Here is a 24828-nt window from a genome sequence, read left to right as displayed (position 1 = left end):
CACCCAGGTTGAAATAATGGATTAAGCCACCATCACTCAGAACTGTAATGAGAGGTGAGTCTTTTCTAAGTTGGTGTATATTTTTTCCTTTTGCTTGAAATAATTCTAATAACATCTAATATGAATGCAGACAAAGTATACGTTTCTATAACAGATGGGGCATGATTTTTGAAGGTGAATGGAGTTGAATTCAAACTGTAGCCAGGCCATTTAAAAGTTGTGTAACATTGGGCAAGGGATTTAATTGCTCCCTCCTACATCTTCCCTGGCATAGGGGAGAGGGCCAGATTTGAAAAGGGTTTTCTCAGTTCCAGAGTAAAAGTGAATTCAAATGCTAATGAAGTATGTACTTCATAAAACAAAATGTGTTAAAAGCAAAAGTCTAAAAGAAAATGATCCTGGGAAATAAATGAATATAAATAATCCAGGGCTGAATGAGTATCCTGAAATTATTTTCGTAAATGAATACTAATAAAAGTAATATAGCTTTTTTTCCACAAAAATACTTTCATAGTCTTCAATACAGACAAAACAAGAATAAGGAGTGATTTATCAAACACTTAAAGGCAGGCATAGATTCTTTTTCTGATGCAACATGTGACTTTAAGAAATGAAATGGAAAATGCTGATATTTAAAAATCCACACACAAACCTTATTACTTCAGGTAGACAATGTTTGCCTCTGAAGCAAAATGCTGGCCAATGTTCAACAAAGCAAAACATTCGTAAAATTCCCTATCAGAATGATGCATCAAAAGAAGACAGTACCACACAGCAAACACAAACACAGAAGATAAAAAGTTTTTAAAGTTATACTCAAACAAATCACACACATTTGCATGCTACACCGCAGATAGCAAACCCTTTTCTTGTTGAGTAGATTCTTTCTCAGAGAAATAGATGAAGCATAGTCACTGGATTCCAAGTCCTATAATTATTCAATAACATAATGATATTGACACAATTATAGCAAGCAAAAAAAGTGTGTATTTTTAAAGTACTTCCCCATTCCTTTTTTCTCCATCTCCCAGCTCACCAGAATGTATATAAATAAAACAAAATAAACAAATTTCTAGCAAAAAAGGTTAACTTGACAATTTCTAAATTGATAGGCCAATGTAAATTACAAATAATAAACTGTACAGAAAGACTAGCAGTAATTTAAGAAAATGGTTACTTAAAATATCTTATTAAAAAATGACATAAAACCATCAATTTTATGATTCATAATTGAAAACTCTTTTTAAGTTTCGAAAATAAAGTATAGATTTCTGTACTTAATTTAAACGTATAATGAGACCCCAATCAAAAACACTACAGTGACATCATTTAGAAAACTGCTTTAAATTTTTTTTATTTTAAATTGAACATTTGAAAAATTACTAAATTTACTGTTAGGAAGATTATTGATTAATACAGTCCAATGCCTTTTACATTTCGGTGAAATTGAAAATATAAATGCTTTCACATCTAGAGCCTTCTATTGACATATATTTTTTAACACTACACTAAAAGTTAATTTCTTATAAAATAATTATTGGGGTCTATTTTGTTTATAGACTGATCAACTACATAATTCTGAATTCAACAAAATATTTATGTTCATCTTTTTACCTTAAAGCACAATCCTAAATGTTTTAAAGGAATCAAATGAAACTGTTATTCATCTTAATATATCAGAGTAATGAAAAGAAATGTTTCTCTTGTCACTTGTATGTCAACATGGTTTGAACAGCAGGGGTCAGAGTGAGGGTTATGTAGACCCTTCTGGTTACAACATGCTCCGCAGACCACGCAAAAACCTTTGTTATGATACAACATACAATTCTGTAATCACTTAAAATATCAGTTTAACTTCAACAATGTGAAAAATCCTTTTAATATACTGATGTATAAAATTTTATGTCAATAAATCTCTAGGCTAATTGGTCCAATTGCATAATATAAATCAATTGTTCATGTTTCAGATTACATGCCATAATTGTTCACTGTCTTAAGTTTGTTTGTTAATAGATAATTAAAGAAAATGATATAATTTACAACCTAATTACTATTTATTTTTCTTTCAAAGTCTGAATATTAAATGTTATTGTTACATATAGACACAAATGGGTGACCTCATGTTAATCATATATCATATTTTCCCATCTCCTTAAATAGTTTCAAGAATATTATCTTTGGATGGTATCTATGGATGACTACAATTTGTTTAAGCTGCTACCAAATATCATAGGTTCCAGTTATTTTTGTTAATGTTTCAGTAGACATTCTGGTTCCTATCTCTATTAATTGCCTTTTAATACATTTTTGGAAGCAGAAGAACTTAATCAAAGTGTATAAATATTTCTGAGGTCTTTGATATATAATATCAAATTGCCTTCCAAAGAAAGCATGCCAATTTCCAATTTTCTTCAGCAATGTATGGAAGACTCTGATGTAATATATACTTACCAATACTAACTATATAATTTTCTTAATTTAGCTATTTTTTCATAGCTTTTATTCACATCTACCTTATTACTAAAGTGTCCAACATTTTAATATCTTAATTGGATTTTTATAAGTCTTTTAAGAATAGGTTCTTCATGTCCACTTTTCTATAGGTTTATTTCTGAAACAGTTCAGAATGTAGCGAACATATGATCTAAGAACTGACATTTTACCGAGGAAAAATTATCTCTAAAGAAAGCCACAGAGTATAAATTGCAGGTTAAACCCTGTATGTGGCATAGGAAGTTACCTGCCAAGCATAAAAAAGACAAGAAACATGACATACACATATGGAATTAGTTGCTCTCCATTCTCCCCAGTTCATCCCTTGCACACCTTCCCTCACCCACTGAGGTTTCTTGTCATTAGCTGTTGTGAAAAGAGAACAGTGAGTTGTGAATCAAGATCCTCTAACAAATACTTGTACAAAAAAGCACTGCAACAGAGGGTAGCATATCAGTTGCCACAAAGATAAGGATGCTTTATGCAGGCAAAGACCTTTGAACAGCTAAACACAGAAGCCTCTTCATACACACTCTCCAGTGATCTACTTTATCATTCAAACACATTTTTTTCCCATTCATCAGAGCATCTTTTCATTTTATTTGCTGTTCAAAACACTAGGACACAAAGGATATGCTTCATCTTCTGTTCCACTGAAATGAAATCTTGAGGATAAAAAAAAAAAAGTCTTGCCCTAAATTTCCTTTCAAAAGTGAAGTGCGAAAAGACATCAAGCAGAGGACACAGTGTTATTGTTGCAAGAAAGTCAATTCTGCAAGTAGAGTCCAAAGCCATCAGCAGCGATTCAATCTCTTCCTCACCCACAATGAATAATAATAATAATAATAATAATAATAATGATAATAATGAAAACAAGGAGAAAGGGTTCCACTTGTGGAAATGGAACTTCTTATTGTGCTTCCTCCTGATTATCATGAACATCTATGAGCACAGCTGTTTCCTTTCTCTGACTAATACTAAAGTCAATGCCATAATATTGACCCCCTTCTATTACATCCCTAGAGCCTATTATATATCACTTTGGGTTCTATTCTGAGCAGGAGAAATTGCAAATTTATCTTTTCATTGAGCATCAACTGGAAAACTTAACTAATTAATTTAACTTGGTACTGAGAAGTTTACAAATGATTTTAAATTTTATAAACTTTAAAATTATACAAAATTTTGTACAATTATATATGTATAATATAAATTATGGACTTTTTATAATGTCAGAATATATTTTTTCAAACAGGCTGAAGAAGTAGGGCATCTAAAAGTTCTTCCTGACATAATTTTGTTTGCTACAGAGTATGCATTTATGTACCAGGGTCATTATATAAGTTGCTTTAAACTTTATAATTTTAGGGTAAAATGTATTATTATTTGAATGGGGTTTATTATTAAAAGCCATCAAAGTAAATACCCATTAGAACCTTCACCTATAGTGCTATTTCTAGCAGAGAGGATTTAATATTAGATGGATTCTTTTCAGTGTCCATAGGAAAATTTTATTAGTTCGAATAACCAAAGAAGTCATGGACAATGAGAAAATAAGACAAGACCATATTTACATTCATAGATTTTATTAACCAATTTAGCCTATAGTAATCACTGAGAAAATACTTCTTTAATGAAAAAGTGTACAATGAACAGACTAGCAAATTAACGATAGTTTCTCCATGTGATTGTTCTTTGGTAATTCAGAGGCACTGTAGAATTTTAAATCGTGATGTTAATTGTCCACCCGTGCAGAGTGTACTACTTGTTACTAAGATTTGATTTTATGGCTATATATTTTTACAAGATCTTAACATTTACCAGATCTTGTAAGTGATTTTACTTAATTGTGCAAATAATTCTTCTATACCCCCTTCCTATAATCCTCCACTCACATGGTTTCCTACAAACCTGAAAGTTAAAATTGATCTGTAAATTAACCACAGGACTGAAAAACAGATATTATCTATGTACACACACATCTTCCACCAAATTTTTTTACTTTGATATGAGGAAATGGTAATAATAATCAAAAGCTGATTTATTTACTGAGCATTTCATGAGCACACTATTGTATACAGCAGACTACTGTAAGATTATTGTTTCCTTTTTTTAAAATTCAGGTCTAGAATATTCCCCCAGGCTAAATTTATGCTGTTCCCATCTTTGCTAAGAGAATTTTCAGAAACTTGATGGTATTTCTTTGCCATATCACACCAACTCCTCTGAGAACAAATACAGATTTCCTTAAGCATATAAAATGAGTAAGATTTCAGCTGTTTCCATAAATTTCCTAGGTTACACATAGGAATGGGGCCTAGGGGCAATAGGCATTTTGGCTGTTTGGAAGGTAATTTGTATACTTGTTCTCTCTGAAGGATGCTCAGCATACTTTGATATTAATATTTGGTATTGTATGACCTATTAAGTCGATTTTTTAAGGCTTCAGGCAAAAAGAAAGCAAAGGTTTTTTTCTCTAGATGTCTCCTTTCTCAACTTGGTTGCATTTTGCAAAAATGAACCTTTAGTTCTATTATTTTACATATTCGAGTTGTACTGTGGTGGAGCCTACATGGAAAGTTTCAACATTTTATCCTAGTATATGGAGTGGTATTGAAACACTAAATGCTCCAATATATGTTTTCTTCCAAAGAAATAAGCTCATTCTATGATTTGGAAGTGACTTTGCCAAAATCCAATCAGAAAACAACTACAGAAATCTAGACAGTTATCTCAGTAGGTGTAGGCACTAAGGTATCTGTCTTTTAATTCAACATCTTTGATGATATCAACCTCTTGTTATCTTGCCTGATTTTTAACTCATTAAAAAATAAATAAATGAACTAATAATCTGTAGTTCCAATAAAGGTAGAGCTTATGGGCAATAGTGTTTCCATACTGTTGTAGAGGTGAACAGACAAGAGTGCTCTTGCATGGCTAGAACATGTGCATGGCTAGAACATGCACAGCTACCCTTTAATCCAGATCAAAGTCTGGGGGTAAAATTTAGCCCTGTGTTTTCCAAATACCCACAGTTTTACACTAATGGCCCTTATATTTAGCTTGGAAAGAACTGTGCTACTTCTGTTTCTATTCTTGTATCCATGAGGTAACCAATAGTAAGAGGGCATATTCATTTCTCTATTTTCAAAGTATCAAGTTAGCAGCAAACCTGCAAGTTTTCAACAAACTCAGACTTTTTAAGCTGATAATCTGCAAAATGACATCATACAGAAAACTTTTTGATGGCTATACTGACAAAGACAGAAGATAACTTGAGTATCTTATCAACTAAAATTCTGAAGGAAATACATACCCAAACCTTCCGATTCAAATAGACATGTTTCATCCACCCCTAAATCTCGGCACCAGGATAAGAAATTTGCTGTATTGTCTCGGGCAAAAAAGGAGCCCGAGGGTGCATTGGCTTTGCATGGGATCTTCTTCAATGGTAGATTCTGAAAAATAAAGAAATTCATTCTAGGATAAATCTGTCAAAGTCAGCACAATGATGTTTTAAAAACATGCTTTCAACAACATGCTTTGGAATGACCTCATGCCAATAAATAGGCTTGTGAAGAACCTTAGAAAGGAAGTATAATGCTATGCAATTAACCTGGCAGTAAGGGACTGAAAATGTGTTCCTGCAAGCACATATCCTTTTCTTTTTCGTACCTAGGAGGAAAGATAGTTAAGTACCTTTCTTAGCTCAGGCTGCCGCTTCTCTTTCTCTTCTATAATTTTTATGGACTTCCCTTTCATCTAAGCATTCTATCAGTATTTTTCACAAAGTACTTATGAATATATTTCTCATTGGTGAAAGAGGAATGGGAGAAACACAAATATATTATATGAATATGATATACATATAACATATATACACCTGCATTCTTACAGGTATAAACACATACTGTAAAAATTACATAAGAATTATAAAGTCAAAAGAGAGCAGCGGAATTATTTAACATCACAAGTCTCAATCATCAATACCAAGAAAGGGAAATGCTAAAAATAATGTAGTGATAACATTTGCTGTGTGTGATGGCTCATGCCTGTAATCCCAGCACTTTGCGAGGCCGAGGCAGGAAGATTGGAGTCCAGGAGTTAGTAACTAACCTGGGCAACATAGTATATCCTATCTCTACAAATAAAAATTAGCCAGATATTGTGTGCACCAGTAGTCCCAGCTACTCAGGGAGCTGAGGCAGGAGAATTGCCTGAGCCCAGGAAGTTGAGGCTGCAGTGAACCTTGATCATGCCACCGCACTCCAACTTAGGTGACACAGTGAGATGTTCTATCAAAAATCTAACATTCTACGACTTTTTTCCAGACTATTTTCTTTTAAACCACAGAATATAGCAATAGCATATAATACAAACATAATTCTGGTCTGAACTCTGCTATCTGGCCATGAAATACATTGTTTACTTTCTGCATCATTTCTATTCTGGGATAAGAAAGTGCTTAAGATAAGGGTGGGGGTGAAACTGGATAGAGTTTTCTGTTAACCATCTCGTAAAATTTTAAGCAGGAAGTCTCCCTTGGAACCATACCAAGTGTTATCTTTTTTCTTTAATAGAACATAACTTATTTTCATGACATTCCATGAAACTAAAGAATGTAATTCTTTGTGATGTGAAAGAATGAGCCATGCCTTCGGGTGAGCTGGGCTACATAGGACTTTGCCTCAACAAGCAAAAACATCAAAGGAGAAGCACTTTGTGATTTAAATTTATAAAATCTTTCTTATATTCACAGTGAACCCTTAAATACAACCAAAATATTGTTGATTGTTGAACTCATTTACAAGGATGGTTATAAAAAACTAAAATAGTGGCTTAGGTGGATTGGTGAAGTCCTCCCAACGTGCAACTCTTACTAGAGATCTTACTAGAGTTCCAGGGATTTTGTGGTTATACATAACAACTTAAAACATTCAGTTACTACATCACTCAAAATGCGTGTCTATGTAACTATAGCTATATAAACCATATATAGGGTTACCTGTATAGCAATATTTCTTTAAATGATTTTGCCCAGACATCAAGTAATGGTTTTCAAAAGAATGCTTTCCTAGATAAGTTATAAAAACAATCAGAAATAGTGTAGTATAATGTCTCCCATGTAACGTATTCATAAGCATTAATTAGCATGTATTGAAATTAAAATATAAATTCCTTAAGTCTAGCAATTCACTTCTAAGAATATATTCTACACATAAAATAGCATTCATGATTAAAATATATGTACAAGTATATTTGTTGCAACACCGATTGAATAGGAAAAGACAAAAACACATCAAGAGAGCTAGTGGAATGACATATAATATATAAATACAATGAAACTCTATAAGATCATAAAAATACAACATATGTACATGTATTGAACCAGAAATATGTTCAGAATATACTCTTAAGCAGAAACAAATTTGCAAACAGATATTTGTTCCATAATGTATCATTGTATGATGTATATACATGTGTACACATTAGTGAGTGTGTATATACATGCAATATAATTGGCCATACATAAAGTTAAATTGCATGTAAATATGTTGTGATACATATATAAATATTTACATAGTTATAGCATGTAGATTTAGAAATAATTCAAGAAGGACCTGCATAGTTGATAGTAACTGCCTTTGAGGAAAGGAATTGATTGATGTATCAAGGAACACTTACTTATTTTATATAATTCCAAAACAAGTAATAGGATTTTTAGTGTCTTTTATATTTTATCAATACTACCAAATTTAAAAAAAATCCAAGTAGTAGGCAAGTTATGTCAGCCAAAACATATTTTTTTAAAATCTGCTGAATAAAATCTCCAAGAGATGATGGTAAAGCTTTTTAAAGACATGAATAAGGCAAAAACTATGTTTAGGAAAAGAACATAATTAAATCCAAACAATGAGTCACTTTAAGATCTACCACCTATATCCCTGGTGGACAGGAAAAACTACATGTGAAACCACTTCAAACCAATATGAGTTTGCAGGTAAAAATTGTAATCTAGGAAGTATAAAATAAGTCACATAGCTACAGGCTTGCTAAATGACATGAGGTACATGATCTATGTGGCAAAAAGGAACAAAATACCCATTTTGCACTGAAGAAGCAAGAGATTGATTTGACACTTTATCCACCAAGGGGTACATTTTGAAAGAATAGGCATAAGTGACAAGTCCTCAAATATCATTCAGCCCACTCTTGAAGAATTTACAAGGACAACCACTAAGCGTGTAAATGAAAATAGCATTTACTTTCCCTTTACAAAGTCATGTACCTATCATATGCTAGAATCTCAGTATTTACTTAAAATTCAATGCAATCGTACTGGAAGATGGGAAAGTCATTTTAAGACAAATAAAATGAATGCTGGCTATTGATACTGCAAAACTTGGGAATTCCCAGTGTAGAAGAATTTAGCAGTAACCCTGGTCTAACTACTTGGCATTTAGGTAATTTATGGGGTGTTTGCTTCTGAGGAAGAGCTGTTAAATTGAGTGTTCCCATGCCAGCTGAAGACTAGAAAATAGTAAACAGTGTGACTAGAAGCTTTCAATTTTCATCCAGATAAAACATTTTATTTGAGGATTTTTTAAAGTCACACTCATTAGTCCTATCAAGTCCATCACGTATAACTAGAAATAAGGATCTCTGCTCATCAGGAATTTAAAAGAGAACCTTCAATAGCTCACCTGATATGTTTTCCATATTAGTTTTATTGAGCATATTGAGCAGTATTAACTGCTCAATTCTTCAAATAACTACAACATTTAAATTATATGTTATCTTTGTTCACTCAGGAAAGTTGTTTTAGACAATATTATGTCCTCAAAAACGAATTGATGAATGAATGAATGAATGCTAGACTGCCTCCTCAAACTAGATCATAATCGACTTGAGAACAGGACCAAATACTCTGTATTAGAAGTTTTACATCCCCAAGGGACATGTTCCCAGGCCTTCAAAATTCACTAAGTTAATGGGATAACCATACATGAAATGCCTTCCAGAAATTCAGAAAAGCATAACTGAAAAATTTAATACTTTCAAACCTTTTCTGAAAGTTACTGAATATGAATAATGAATAGAAAACAGTCAAGCTGAACCTAAGTTGGACAGAAATTTAGTCTCACTCACTCACTAGCAAGAGTCATGCTATATTGTATAATAGTGTCTAAAGTGTAGGATTCAATATTTTGTGTTAGCAAAATGAGAAGTTATTACCAATAAGCTATTGGGATTGTGTGCAAGCAGTCAACAGGATGAACAGTAAAATTTCTAATATCAAGACTCTACTGATTTTCTCTCTCAATGAGATTAATCCAACATACACACTTATAGCTTCTAAAATACTGATAGCTTGGTTGATTGACTTATAAGAGAACAGTTATGCATTCCAAAAGGGCCCTTCCCATTCCCGTCAGGAAATAACCAAGATGGGTGACAATAAACAGAAAAAAAATAAATTTTCTTCTAAAGGCTGTTATTACTAATTCAATCCACTGCTTTTCAGATTAGTTGCCAGGTAGGGCTCTGGAGTCCAATTACCTGAGTTCAAATTCAGCTATATTTCCCTTCATGCTGTGATTGGTAAATGTACTTAAAATCTGTATTTCAATCTCCTCTGCTATACGATGTTCATAAAACAAGATGTTACACCCCATTGACTATGTGTATTGGGGTGCAAATTAAAGTGTATTAGTAAGTGTTCCAAAAAGGTCATCAATGCAAGTAAAAACATACTGAATATCTGTGATTTCCTTCTCTCGTGTTTTCTTGCCAATATTGCATTATTTCCATTATGGGTATAAGAATTCAGAAAGAGACTGCCAAATAATTTACTTCTTCTTATCTTTACCCTAAATTTGAACCTTAGCTTCTGAATAGTTTTCTAACATAACTTTCTACATTGATAAAAATGTCCTATATCTGTGCTAACCAATATGGTAGTCATTAGCCACACGTGGCTATTGAATATTTGAACTTTTAACCATTTATTTCATTTATCAACTTAAATTCAAACACCCACATGTGGCTAGTGGCTATCATATTAGACAGCACATTCATGGGGGGACAGTGAAGCTATAATTTGGAGTTTTATAAAGTGTGGTGTTTGACTGCCTGACTAGCTTCCCTCCTAAATCATCTCCATGTCTCTCAACTCCCATCAAATCCAGTAGTTACCCTGGGTGTAGTTACTAAGACATACAAACATGAAAATCATTTTCAAATATTGTACATATATGCAGCAGTATGTCCTAGTTATGGTGTCATGAAGCGCATTCATAACTAATTCTATTTATAATGTTATAATAATCTGCATCTGGAGAACCAGGATCTTATTTAGCATTACACTGCCACAGTGCCAAATATGGTGCTTTACACACAGGGGGTACTGACTTACTGTTTCCTGAAAGTTATGGTGGGAGTTGGGAGGAGGGTACTCGTGTTGTAAGTGCCTTCAGTGCTCTAGGTACACAACGTTTACTTTCATATGAATTGTCCTATTTAATTCTCAAAAAACACCACCAAATGAATTGGGTAGGTAAGAGAAGCCCCATTTTCCAGATGAAGAAATTGAGCTTATGCACAGTTCAAACAAAATCATTTGGTCTCTTATGCTCCTACACTTTCAACTGTTCCATGATAGCCCACCAATGCCTTGAAGGTAATATATTTCAACATTTGATTTATCTCCCAAATGTTTGTCCAGGCAGCATTAAAATAAAGAATCATATATTCTCTTTCACCTATTCAAGTCAAAAGTAAAAAGACTAAGAGAATGGTATCTTTAGTTCCCTTGCATTGTGCGAACTGAAAATTTAATACTGGTAGTTTAAATAATTCATTCTTCACAAAAGTTTAAGTCATACTACTCCCCTTGATTACATCAAGTAGACATTTGAGATATAAAACAGAAGAGATACATAAATGAAGACATGAGGCTTGCCAAGAACTAATGTTTTTTCTTTTCCAAAGGGTATATAGAGTGTACTGTTCAAATAGGCAGGCAATAAAGTCACTCTTTCCATGATGAAATTAATGTTTCTGCCTGTATCCCCTTGCTACTTTTAGTTTCACTGTATATTTAATAGAAAAATAATCTCTTTCAATAAAATTATTTCCTTGAACATTCATAGTATCAAGGTGTCTAACTATAACAACCAAGTGGCTTGATAAATGATGAAAATATGGTCTTTAAGATAAAAATTATAGAAATGTTTTAAAAGGAAAAAAAAACCTTTGTGGTACCCTAACCCTCTCCTGGGGACTCTCCAGTAAGACCCTGTGCCTCAAGCAGTGAGCTATGATTTAGGACAGTTGAACACACTAAGCTTGAATTCAAAATTGACCCTTTCTCCTTTTTCTGTCTCCAAGATAAATTCCACTTTATATAGAACAGATCTTACATCAAAATTTTAGTGCAATATTCATGCTGTAATGCCATAGGAATATTCACATGCATAAAAAGGAAATATAAAACAAGTTTCTCATAGCAGAGTTTTAGTACACCCTTCTTCCTCTGAAATCATGAAATTAATCACTTAACTGACAAAGTTGGCAAATAAGTACAGCATTTTGAATTATCTGAAATCATCTCTGGCGTAATATAAACTAATATTTGAAATGAAGGTCAAATCTAGTCCTCATGCCTCAGGCTTACAAGATGGACAATAAAAGTTACTATGTAAAGGAGTTGAAAACATATCTACTAAAAATCTGCCCATGGATGCTTATTGCAGTTCTATTCGTTGGAAACAACCAAGATGTCCTTTAGTAGATGAATAATAAAGAAACGATGGTAAAGTCAGACAATGGATTATTTGGTGCTAAAAAAAAAAAAAGGTGCTATCAAGCCATTAAAATACATGGTGGAACTTTAAATGCATATTTCTAAGTGAAAGAATAAATACTACAGACTATGATTCCAACTATATGACAATCTGGAAAAGGCAAAGTAAAAAGATCAGGGGTTAGCAGGGAGGGACAGATGAAAAGGTAGAATACACAGAATTGTTAGGTCAGTGAACCTATTCTGTATGATACTATATTGGATACATGTCATCTGTAAAAACACTGACTGTTCAACACTAAGAGTGAACCCTAAAAACTATGGACTTTGGGCGACAATGTGTTAACATAGGTTCAATGACTGTTAACAAATATACCACTCTGGTGTACTTTCCACTCAATTTTTCTGTGAACTGAAAGCTTCTCTAATAGGTGAAATCTAAAAATGTTGAACTCATAAGGTCAGGGACAAGAACGGTGATTGCCAGGAGTAGGAGAAAGGGGTTGAGGTCTTGGGAGATGTTAGTCAAGGACACAGTTTCAGTCAGCCAGTATGAGTAAGTGCTGGAGATCTATTGTACAACCTGGTGACTATTATTAATAACAATGTATCACATAATAATTGCTAAGAGAGAAGATTTTAAATGTTCTCGTCACAAAAAAAGTAAGTGGGGTGATGAATATTTTAATTATCTTGATTTAATCATTTCACAATATACACATATATGAAAACATCACAAATACACCATAAATACATGTAACTTTTGTTACACGTTAATTATACGTTAACAAAGCTTTAAAATAATGTCTGCAAAAAGGTTACTATGTCATTGATAGTTTAAGAAGCAACAAATGCTTCACAAAGGAGAAAGTACAGGAAGTTTGACAACAAATGTATTCCTTCCATTTTTATATACTGTGTGTCTAATTTATATATCCATCCACATGGAATCATCATCAACTATGAAAAGCTTCTGTTCTCCCAACTAATCGTTTGCATATGAACACACTGAGATTAATTTCTTAAAACCTGCAAAAGTCTAGTTCTACACTTTAAAATTAAGTCAATTGGTGAGGTTATCTAAAAAATTCAAATAGAAATCTCGATGTTCATAAAGAGGAGTAACAGAAAGATTTTAACATTTACTATTATTATTATTTCAATAGTTTTGGGGAGACAGGTGGTGTTTCATTACATGGCTAAGTTCTTTAGGTATAATTTCTGAGATGTTGGTGCAGCCATCACTTGAGCAGTGTACAATGCACCCATTGTGCAGTCTTTTATCCCTCGACCCCCTCCCACCCTTCCCCCAAAGTCCCCATAGCCTATTATATTATTCTTATGCCTTTGCATCTTCATAGCTTAGTTCCCACTTATAACTGAGAACACACAACGTTTGGCTTTCCATTCCTGAGTTACTTCACTTAGAATAATGGCTTCCAACTCCATTCAGGTTGCTGTGAATGCCACTATTTCATTCCATTTTATGACTGAGTAGTATTCATGATATATATATATATATCATAATATATATAAATGATATATATCATTATATATATACATGATATATATATCATTATATATATACACACACACCATATTTATATACACCACATTTTCTTTATCCACTTATTGGTTGATGGACATTTAGGCTGGTTCCATATTTTTGCAATTGCAAATTGTGCTGCTATAAACGTGTGTGTAAGTGTCTTTTTCATATAATGAATTATTTTCTTCCAGGTAGATACTCAGTAGTGGGATTGCTGGATCAAATTGTATTTGTACTTTTAGTTCTTTAAGGAATTTCCATATTGTTTTCCATGGTGGTTGTACTAGTTTAATTTCCCACCAGCAGTGTAAAAGTGTTCCTTTTTTTACCATATCCAGGCCAACATCTATTTTTTTTTATTTTTAAATTATGACCATTCTTGCAGAAAGTGGCATCACATTGTGGTTTTGATTTGCATTTCCCTGATAATTAGTGATGTTGAGCATTTTTCACATGTTTGTTGGCCATTTGTATATCTTCTTTTGAGAATTTTCTATTCATGTCCTTTGCCTACTTTTCAATGGGATTATTCAATTTTTTTATTGCTGTCTTGTTTGAGTTCCTTGTAGATTCTGGATATTAGTCCTTTGTCAAATGCATAGTTTGTGAATATTTCTCCCATACTGTGGGTTGCCTGTTTACTCTGGTGATTGGTTATTTTGCTGGGCAGAAGCTTTTTGGTTAAGTCCCATATATTTATCTTTGTTTTGTTGCACTTGCTCTTGGGTTCTTGGTCATGAACTCTTTGTCTAGGCTAATGTCTAGAAGAGTTTTTCCTGATGTTATCTTTCAGAATTTTTACAGTTTCAAGTCATCTTAGAGTTGACTTTTATATATGGTGAGAGACAGGGATCCAGTTTCATTCTTCTACATGTAGTTTGCCAGTCTTCTCAGCACCATTTATGAAATAGGGTGTCCATTCTCCAATTTATGTTTTTGTATGCTTTGTTGAAGATCAGCTGGCTGTAAGTATTTGGCTTTATTCTGGGTTATATATTCTGTTCCATTGGTCTATTTCCCTATTTTTATACCATGCCATACTGTTTTGGTAACTATATCCTTACAGAATAGTTTGAAATCAAGTAATGTGATGCCATGAGATTTGTTCTTTTTGCTTAGTCTTGCTTTGACTATGCAGGCTCTTTTTTGGTCCCATATGAATTTTAGGATTTTTTTTTCCTAGTTATGTGAAGAATGATGATTGTATTTTGAAGGGAATTGTACTGAATTCGTAGATTGCTTTTGGAAGTATGGTCATCTTCACAATGTTAATTCTACCCATCCATGAGCATGAGATGTGTTTCCATTTGCTTGTGTTGTCTATGATTTCTTTCCGCAGTGTTTTGAAGTTTTCCTTGTAGAGGTCTTTGACTTCCTTGGATAGGTATACTGCTAAGTATTTTATTATTTTTTGCAGGTACTGTAAAAGGGATTGAGTTCTTGATTTGATTCTCAGCTTGGTCGTTGTTGGTATATGGTAGTGCTACTGATTTGTGTACATTGATTTTGTATGCTAAAACTTTACTGAATTCATTAATCAGATCTGGAGTTTTTTCAAGGAGTCTTTAGGGTTTTCTAGGTATATGATCACATCATCAGTAAACAGCAACAATTTGACTTACTCTTTACTAATCTGAATGTCCTTCCTTCCTTCCTTCCTTCCTTCCTTCCTTCCTTCCTTCCTTCCTTCCTTCCTTTCTTTCTTCCCTCTCTCTCTCTCTTTCTCTCTCTTTCTTTCTTTCTTTCACAGAATCTTACTGTGTCGCCCAGGTTGGAGTGCAATGGCACAATCTCGGCTCACTGCAGCCTTCACCTCCTAGGGTTCAAGTGATTCTCCTGCCTCAACCTTCTGAGTAGCTGGAATTACAGGCATGTGCCACCACGCCCGGCTAATTTTTCTATTTTTTAGTAGAGACAGGGTTCCAAAATGTTGTTCATGCTAACCTTCAACTCCTAACGTGGTGATCTGCCCAGCTTGGCCTCCCAAAGTGTTGGGATTACAGGTGTGAGCCACCGTACCTGACCTGTTTCTAACTGGAGCTTATTTGGAACTTCTCTCTTCTTTTCTTGGTTAATCTCATTAATGGTCTATCAATTTTGTTTATCTTTTCAAAGAACAAGCTTTTTGTTTCATTTATATTTTGTATTTTTTGTCATTGTTTCAATTTCATTTAGTTCTGCTCTGATCTTTGTTATTTCTTTTATTCTCCTGGGTTTGAGTTTGGTTTGTTCTTGTTTCTCTAGTTCCTCGAGGTAATAAGCATAGATTGTCTATTTGTGCTCTTTCAGACTTTCTGGTGTAGGCAATTAATGCTATGAACTTTCCTCTTAGCACCGCTTTTGCTGAATCCCAGAGATTTTAATTGGTTGCATCATTATTATCATTCAGTTCAAAGAATTTTTAAGTTTTCATCTTGATTTCATTGTGGACCCACGGATCATTCAGAAACAGATTATTTAATTTCCATGTATTTGTATAGCTTTGAGGGTTCTCTCTGGAGTTAATTTCCAATTTTATTCCACTGTGGTCTGAGAGAGTACTTGATATAATTTCAATTTTCTTAAACTTATTGAGACTTGTTTTGTAGGCTGTCTTAGAGAATGTTCCAGGTGTTGAAGAAAAGAATCTTTATTCCACAGTTGTTGGATAGAATGTTCTGTAAATATCTGTTAAGTCCATTTGTTCTAGGGTATAGTTTAAGTCCACTGTTTCTTTGTTGACTTTTTGTCTTGATGATCTATCTAGTGCTGTCAGTGGAGTATTGAAGTCCCTCACTATTACTGTGTTGCCGTCTATCTCATTTCCTATGTGTAGTGGTAATTGTTTTATAAATTTGGGAGCTCCCATGTTAGGTGCATATATATTTAGAATTGTGATATTTTCCTTTTAGACTAATCCTTCTAACATTACATAACGTCCCGCTTTATCTTTTTTAACTGTTTTTCCTTTAAAGTCTGTTTTGTCTGATATAAGAATAGCTACCCATGCTCGCTTTTGGTTTCCATTTGCATGAAATATCTTTTTCTACTCCTTTACCTTAAGTTTAGGTGAGTTCTTATTTGTTAGATGAGTCTCTTCAAGAGGGCAGATACTTGGTTTGTGGATTTTTATCCATTCTGCGATTCTGTACTTTTTAAGTGGAGCATTCACATTCAACACTAGCATTGAAATGTGACTTAGTAGTGTTCTATTCATCACGCTAGCTGTTACCTGAAAACCCTTTTTTTTTTCTCGTTGTGTTATTGTTTCTCATTGTTTTCTCATTGTGTTATTGGTCCTGAGAGATTTATGCTTCAAGGACGTTCTATTTTTGTGTATTTCAAGGTTTTGTTTCAAGATTTAGAACTTCTTTTAGCATTTCTTATATTGCTGGCTTGGTAGTGGTGAATCCTCTTAGCATTCATTTGTCTGAAAAAGACTTTATCTCTCTTTCATTGGTGAAGTTTAGTTTGCTGTGTACAAAATTCTTTGCTGATGATTATTTTAAGGAGGCTATAGATGGGACCCCAATCCCTTTGGTTTACAGGGTTTCTGCTGAGAAATCTCCTGTTAATCTGACAGGTTTAATTTTATAGGCTACCTTATGCTTTTGCCTCTCATCTCTTAAGATTCTTTCTTTCATCTTGACTTTAGATAGTTTGATGACTATGTACGTTCCCAGGTGATGATCTGTTTGTGACGAATTTACCAGGTATTCTTTAGACTGTCTTGTATTTGGATATCTAGATCTCTAGCAAGACCAGAGAAGTTTTCCTTGATTTCCCTCAAATAAATTTTCCAAACTTTTAGATATCTCTTCTTCCTTGGGAACACCAATTATTCTTACGTTTGGTCATTTAACGTAATCCCAAATTTCTTGGAGTCTTTGCTCATTTTTAAAATTATTTTTATTTGTCTTCATCATGTTGGGTTAATTCAAAAGACTTTTTTGAGCTCTGAATTCTTTCTTCTACTTGTTTGATTCTATTGTTGAAACTTTCTAGTGTATTTTGCATTTCTCTAAGTGTGCCTTTTATTTCTAGAAGTTGTGATTTCCTTTCTTTATGATATCTATTTCTCTGGAGACTTTTTCATCTGTATCCTATATGCTTTTTGTATTTCTTTTTTCTTTTTTATCTTCCTTTCTTTCCTTTTTTTTTTTTTTTTTTTTTTTGACACAGTCTCCCTCTGTTGCCCAGACTGGAGTGCAGTGGCACAATCTTGACTCTGTCTCCTGGGTTCAAGCAATTCTCAAGCTTCAGCCTCCCAAGTAGCTGGGACCACAGGCTTGAGCCACCACACCTGGCTAATTTTTTGTATTTTTAGAAGAGATGGGTTTTCACCACGTTGATCAGTCTGGTCTTGAACTTCTGACCTCAAGTGATCCACTTACTTTGGCCTCCCAAAGTGCTGGAATTACAGGCATGAGCCACTGCCTCCAGCCTTTAATTTCTTTAAGTTGTTTTTCATCTTTCTCCGGTGACACCTTGAGAAGCTTAATAATCAACTTTCTGAATTCTTTTTCTGGCATTTCAGAGACTTCTTGGTTTAGACCATTGCTGGACAGCTAGTATGATCTTTTGTGGGTGTCATAGAATGTTGTTTTGTCATATTACCAGAATTACTTTTCTGATTTCTTCTCATTTAGATAGAATGTTTCATTGGAAAGATCTGGAACTCAAGGGCTGCTATTCAGATTCTTTTTGCCCCATGGGGTAATCCCTTGATACAGTGCTCTCCTCTTTCTTCTAGGAATAGGGCTTCCTGAGAGCCAGACTCCTGTGACTGTTATTGCCCTTCTGGATCTAGCCACCCAGTGGGGCAACTGGGCTCTAGGCTGGTGCTGGGGAATGTCTGCAAAGTGTCCTGTGATGCAATCTATCTTCAGGTCTACCAGCTGTGGATACTGGAACCTGCTCTGGTGGAGATGGCAGGGGAGTAAAGTGGACTCTGTGGGAGTCCTTGGTTATAGTTTTGTTTAGTGCACTAGTTTTCTTGAGTGTTGGTTATGCTAGCAGTGAAGTTGTCATGTGGACAGACTCAGGACCTCTAGTTAGCCAGGGTGTGTCAGGTGGTAGAATTAGCTGTTGTTTTTTCCTTCTTCGAAGCAGGGTTGTTCTGTTATGAGTTGCTGTAATGACTTGAGTTGGTTGGCCTCCAGCCTGGAGGTGGTGCTTTCAAGAGAGTGAAAGGAGGATAGCAGTAGAAGAGGGATATAATTTTGCCTACATTGACCAGATGAGTGCTCAGGTTTCTTAGGTGATGGGCAGGGTCACACAGCTCTCAAGAGATTATGTCTTTTGTCTTTGGTTACCAAGGTAGATAGAGAAAAACTATCAGGTAGGAGCAGAGTTAGGTGGATCTGAGCTCAGACTCTCCTTGGGCAGGGCTGGCTGCAGCCACTGTGGGGGTTTGGGGGTGGCCTTCAGGCCAATGGAGCTATGTTCCCAGGGAGATTATGGCTGCCTCTGCTGCATTGTACAGGTCACCAGGGAAGTGGGGGAAGGCTGGCAGTGACAGGGCTCACCCAGATGCCACATAGTCAGCAAGGCCAGTCTCACTCCCACTGTGCCTCCCCAACTGCACTAAGTTTATATCCAGGCAGCTTGTGGGCAGGGCTGAGATCTTGCCCCAGGCTACAAGCATCCCAATTGAGAAAGCAAGCAGGGCTCTCAGGCCTTGGCCTGGCTACCCACACCATCTGTGGCATCTGTACTTGTATCTGCACTTCCTGTTCTCCCTCTCTCCCCCGATTCTGCTCAGGAAAGTTTGTGTTCAGTCGAAATTATTACAAAGTTAAGCTAGAAGTCTACCTCACCCTGTGCACCTCCCAAATTCCACCAGCTGCTTTCCTTTCCCCAAGGACCTCTGTGAGATAAGGCCAGAAATGGCTTCCCTGGACTTGAGCTGAAGACTGGAAGTGCCCGTGGGGCTCTTCCCCACTGCTTCTTCTACTTTTATCTTTCATTTGGCTTCCTAAATGTGTTTTGGCTCTAGGTAAGGTTAAGTCCTTCTCCTATGATCAGTATTTTTTGGTTCACAGTGGGGATATATGTTTAGAGGCTGACTTTTTACCTCACACACTTTGGGAACTCATAGTTTTTTCAGCTGTCTCATGGCATTTGCAGAAGCAAGCTGCTTGTTTCAAAGGATCTTTGAATTATTTCTGTTTTCCTGATTTGTTCCTGTGATGGTTCTTGGAGCAAAAGTTCACAATGTGAGTCTCCAGACACTGTTCTGTCCATCTAAGTGGGAGCTGCTTGTTAGTCCTGTCTCCTATCTGCCATTTTTCCTACTTGAATTGTAGATTTTAACATTTTAAACTAAGAAGTAACATAGACTTTGGAAAAAATAATTATGCTATTGCTCTCAAGGAGGGACAAAAGGAAAAAAATTAATAATACTTCTGCAGAAGTAAAACATTGATTTCTTTTCTCCTGACACTTTCATCCTGGAAACCCTTAAGTCATAGCTGAGTGATAAGACAGAAAAAGTGACATACAAAATGGAATATGAAAGATTTCTCAGAAAGAGGAAGGAGTTTCAGACAGCAGGTATGACAGTCCTCAGATTCTCCATACAATTAATAGAAATTATTATTAATTATAGATCAATCAAATTGATGATAGTTTTATTTTGAGAATGTGCATCGGTTTTCTGTCTCTTCCACAATTGAGTAACTTCCTTAGGAGTATGAAACTTTTATATATATATAATCTTGAATTTTTCATTTCCAACAAATATTCTGCATGTTCCATGACATCATGATTTATCATTATTGGCAGCAAATTGTGAGTTCAGAGTCTCTGGCTCTAATATTTTAGTCAAAACTACTTTTGGGTACTCATCTGTAAATTATATATGAGATAAGTATTTTCAAAAGTTCAAAGATTTTTTAACAGATGGATTCCAAGAAAGGAATTTATTTTAGTGGCTCACAGATTACTAAATGATTTTAGGGAAACCTTTTTTTTTTTTTTTTTTTTTTTTTTTTTTTTTGCTGCTAATGTCACTGCACTAATAATAACCAAGAACAACAATTTAATCTAATTAACCTTTCGAACTGAAGGCCTAACATTTGTAACATGTTTTGAGAATTAAATAAGATATCCTAGAAAGCACCTAATACCGATCCTAGATAATAGCTTATCTTCAATTAATTTAATGTTTTTTTCAAATACATGTCTACTTTTAATTACATTTACAAATAATGCCCTGAGGAGAGTTGATTATTAGTTATCTCACCACATCTGTAATTACTGTAGTAAGCCCACTTATACACAGGAAAAAATAAACATTTAAGACAAATGTTTTACCTTTCTATGCTGATGTAATTACAATATCTTCTGTTTTTTTTTTTTTTCATTACCATGCTGTGCATTCACCTCTGAGTTCTACAGTCTAATCAAATTAGAGTTTTCAAATGGAAAATTTGATTGAGATTTTCCCTGCTTAAAAATCTTCAATGACTTCCTAGTGCTTTTAGGATAAAGACAAAGCTCCCTATGATGTGGCTTCCATGGTTTGTATTAGCCTGCACATGGTCTGCTCTAGTACCATAGGCCCTCTGTCTCCTGTAGCCATGCTAGCATTTGTTCCAATTCTTGCATGTTCTCCATGGTGCCTCCCACCACAGACTTCTTGCACATTATGTGTCTTCTCTGCTCTTCTCATACTTCTTCACCCAAATAACTGTAAGTTCCACCCCTTACACTTCAGTTTATCTGGGTAAAATCCACATTGTTTAAGTGCTCCTGCTCTCAAGTTCCTTCATATGATTAATTGATTAACAACTATCTCTCCTTTTAGGCTGTAGGCTTTATGAGGAATGGAACAGTGACTGGTTTTGTTCACCACTTTATCCCTAGCACCTAATGTAACAACCCATCAAATAGTACTTGTGAAATATTTATTGAATAAATACAAATATGATTGTAGCTAAGGCATATATTCCATATACAGTGAGGGGCAGCAGAATGGAGTGGTCATAAGTACATTTGGAACCAGACTGCCTGAGTTTGAATACTTGATTTTCAATTACTAGTTGTGTTGACATGAGGCATATTAACTTCGCCTGTGAAATGACATAATAATAGCAGCTACACCATGAAGTTGCTATGAGGGTTATATAAGTTTAAACAGAAGTTATTGAAATAATGACGGGCATATAGTAAAATTTAGGTACATGTTTGTTAGAAAACTGAAGAAAAGGACATTTAAACTAATTGAAATAAAATTCAGTCCAGGGTGCCAACGAAAATTTGGGGATTTTAAAATCACTAAAAAACATAAACATAATCTCAAAAATATCCATAATATCCACCTACACATCTTGCTATTCAGTACATCTATCAAGTCATTATATGTCTCCCACAAAAACAGAATTTCCTTCTTTTGTTCTGTCCCCTAATCATCATATTGTCTCAAATTGCAAACATTATAGTAGCTTTGATTCTTCCTTCATCCCTTCTTTTTGTGCCCAGTAAATCACCAATCTAGCTCATTGCTGTTTTCCAACGAATATCTCTTCAATTGCCCTGCCCCTTTTAATCAAATGTTGACCCACTAACTTCAGACCGTTTAACATCTCAGATCTAAACAAATGCAGAAACTTTACCCCACGATCCTCCTGTCTCCTACCTCAAATTTCTCCAACTTAATAGGAATACACATCAACCTCAGATTAATCTTCCTAAATTTAATGCTCTCATTCTCCAGCTCAATGCTTACAAAAAAAAGTTCAAATACTTAAGTCTTATAGTTATGAGATGTGAGCTTCACCAGTCTGTGTGCCAAACGTTCTCTCCATATATGATCCACATCAACCATGTTTTTCTATTCACTATTCCTGGTACATGCTTGCATTTTTCCAGCTTTAATACTTGGTTCAGTCACTACATGTTTATATTGCATTTGCCACAGATTTCTCTGTACATTTATTTGCACCATGTTTGAACAATTTAAATTCCATTGCTGACATGCAAACTTCCCCGAGCACTTAGACAAACTGTTTCTGAACCCTTACAAGAACCCACTATGTATATCAGCAGAGGTCTATCTAAACAATGGTGTATCTAGATCAGCTGAGAGGCAAGTCTATAAACATTTGTTACTTTTAAAAGTATAGATCTTAACAGCTTACAACTGAAATATTTTTCAAGGACTAGGTCAAAGAAAATTCAAGTTTACTTCTAAAGCACCTCCTTACTCATTTGTTTATGTTTCCTTGAGCAGAAATGAAAGGAGTGGTGTGACAGGGAGCCAACAAGGCTCATAACCCTCAGGTACTCATGAAGATAGAATGCACATGTGTGTAAGAAACAACGATGTTTCCCCAATCCTACTCTTCCATGGCCTTTCCAATTGCAAAACAAAGCACCGCCATCCATCTGTGTCCTCAAGTAGGAAACTCCGGACCAATTTCCCTAACCCGTTCTATCCAATTTATCACCAAGCTCTGACAAGTCCACCTGGTCTCAATATACCTCAAAACTATCTATTCTTTCCCATTCCACTGCCACTACCCTAGGATAAGTGGTCATTATCTGTCACCTGAGCTGGGAAATAGCCTCCTGACTTGGGTAGTTAGTTCCACCTTCACTTCTCCTTTCCAATCCTCTATACTGCTAATGTTGTCATTTTAAAGGAGTCTATCATGCTTCTGTTTAAAATATTAATACTTCAATGGCATATTGTTATACTTAAGATAAATGCCAGCATCCAACAAGACTTAGCTCTGGTCTCATCTCTTGATTCTCTTGAGTTACGTGCTAGTCTCCAGACATACTTGCTTTCCTTTACTTCCTCAAAGCCATCATGCACCTTCACATCTGAGGGCTTTCACGTGTGCAATTTACTGTATTTGGCACACTCTGTATTCCCTCTCTGTCTTGTTTATTCTCATTATGCTCCAAAATAATCTAACATATCCTTTGTATATGACTAGTTTAGGTCCTCCTCTTAAAGCTGGTCATGTATGTACACTTTCTTGTATCTATACACAGCAGTTGAAATTCACTGTTTGCATACTTTTTAATTACCAGCTTAATGTTATTATCCCCTGCTAATCCACAAAGGCATGAAGCATGTGAGCATCGAATATTTTGCCCTGTATATTTTAGGTGTTCAATATACATATGTTGAATAATCAATGGAATGCTATCACTGTAACGTATGTTATGGTTAAACAAAAGTTGAGAACCACTGGTGGGTATCATTTATTTAGCACTTGCCATTGATATCTATATTATTATATGTTCATATTTTATGTACCTAACTAGACTGCAAGTTCTTGGGGAGGACCCAGTAATGCTTTACTCTTCTTTTATTTATCAGATCTTGTACACAGTTAGCATTCAATAAATGTTTGGCAGTTGAAAAGCCTGGAAGAGCATTCTTGAAAGGCTCTTTATATAGGTTGGTCAGGGAAGGCCTCAGATAAAACATGACATTTGAGCAGGCACATGAAGAGAGTGAGAAGCAAGTCATACACATCTGTGGGAAAATAATACTCTAAGAAGGTAGGAGAACAACTGTGAAGGCTCTGTGGTGGATGGGACCTACTTGTCAGGTTCAAAGAATTGCAAGGAGTCCAGTGTGGCTGCAACAAAGTCAGGTAAGGGACAAGTTAATAACAAATGAGATCAGAAAGGTCGCCAAGGAACAGTGCATATAGAGCTTTGTAGGCTGTCCTATAGATTTTGGCTTTTTCTCCAAGAAAGTTGAGGTGCCATTTGAAAAAATTTGAGCTAAGAAGTGGCAAGATCTATCTTGAGTTTCAAATTATTTGATGATTTAATATATGTAAAAAGCTTACTCTGAATGACACGAAGTAAATGCTAAGTAAATGTTTGCTTTATTATCATATCAGATGGCATTAACTAAGTCTGTGGAAAAAAAGGATCATATATCTACTTTTCAATCTTTGAACAATTTTATTTATTTATTTATTTATTTATTTATTTATTTATTTATTTATTTTTTTGAGACGGAGTCTCGCTC

At 34.8% G+C, this 24828-nt stretch overlaps 1 protein-coding gene across 2 annotated transcripts in view; it reads right to left on the bottom strand.

Moving 5' to 3' along the window:
* GAS2 (growth arrest specific 2) overlaps nt 1-24828 on the bottom strand; it is a 156852-nt gene that overhangs the window by 83738 nt on the left and 48286 nt on the right. For both annotated transcript variants that reach the window (XM_017891468.1, XM_017891467.1), the window contains exon 4: nt 5810-5951. In XM_017891468.1, the coding sequence (XP_017746957.1) occupies nt 5810-5951 (142 nt within the window). The remainder of the gene's footprint in view (nt 1-5809; nt 5952-24828) is intronic.

Source organism: Rhinopithecus bieti, unplaced genomic scaffold (genome assembly GCF_001698545.2).
Source record: "Rhinopithecus bieti isolate Rb0 unplaced genomic scaffold, ASM169854v2 scaffold_21441, whole genome shotgun sequence".
Taxonomy (NCBI): Eukaryota; Metazoa; Chordata; class Mammalia; order Primates; family Cercopithecidae; genus Rhinopithecus; species Rhinopithecus bieti.
Note: the sequence above shows the minus strand (reverse complement) of the source record. Positions and strands in the feature narration are given on the sequence as shown.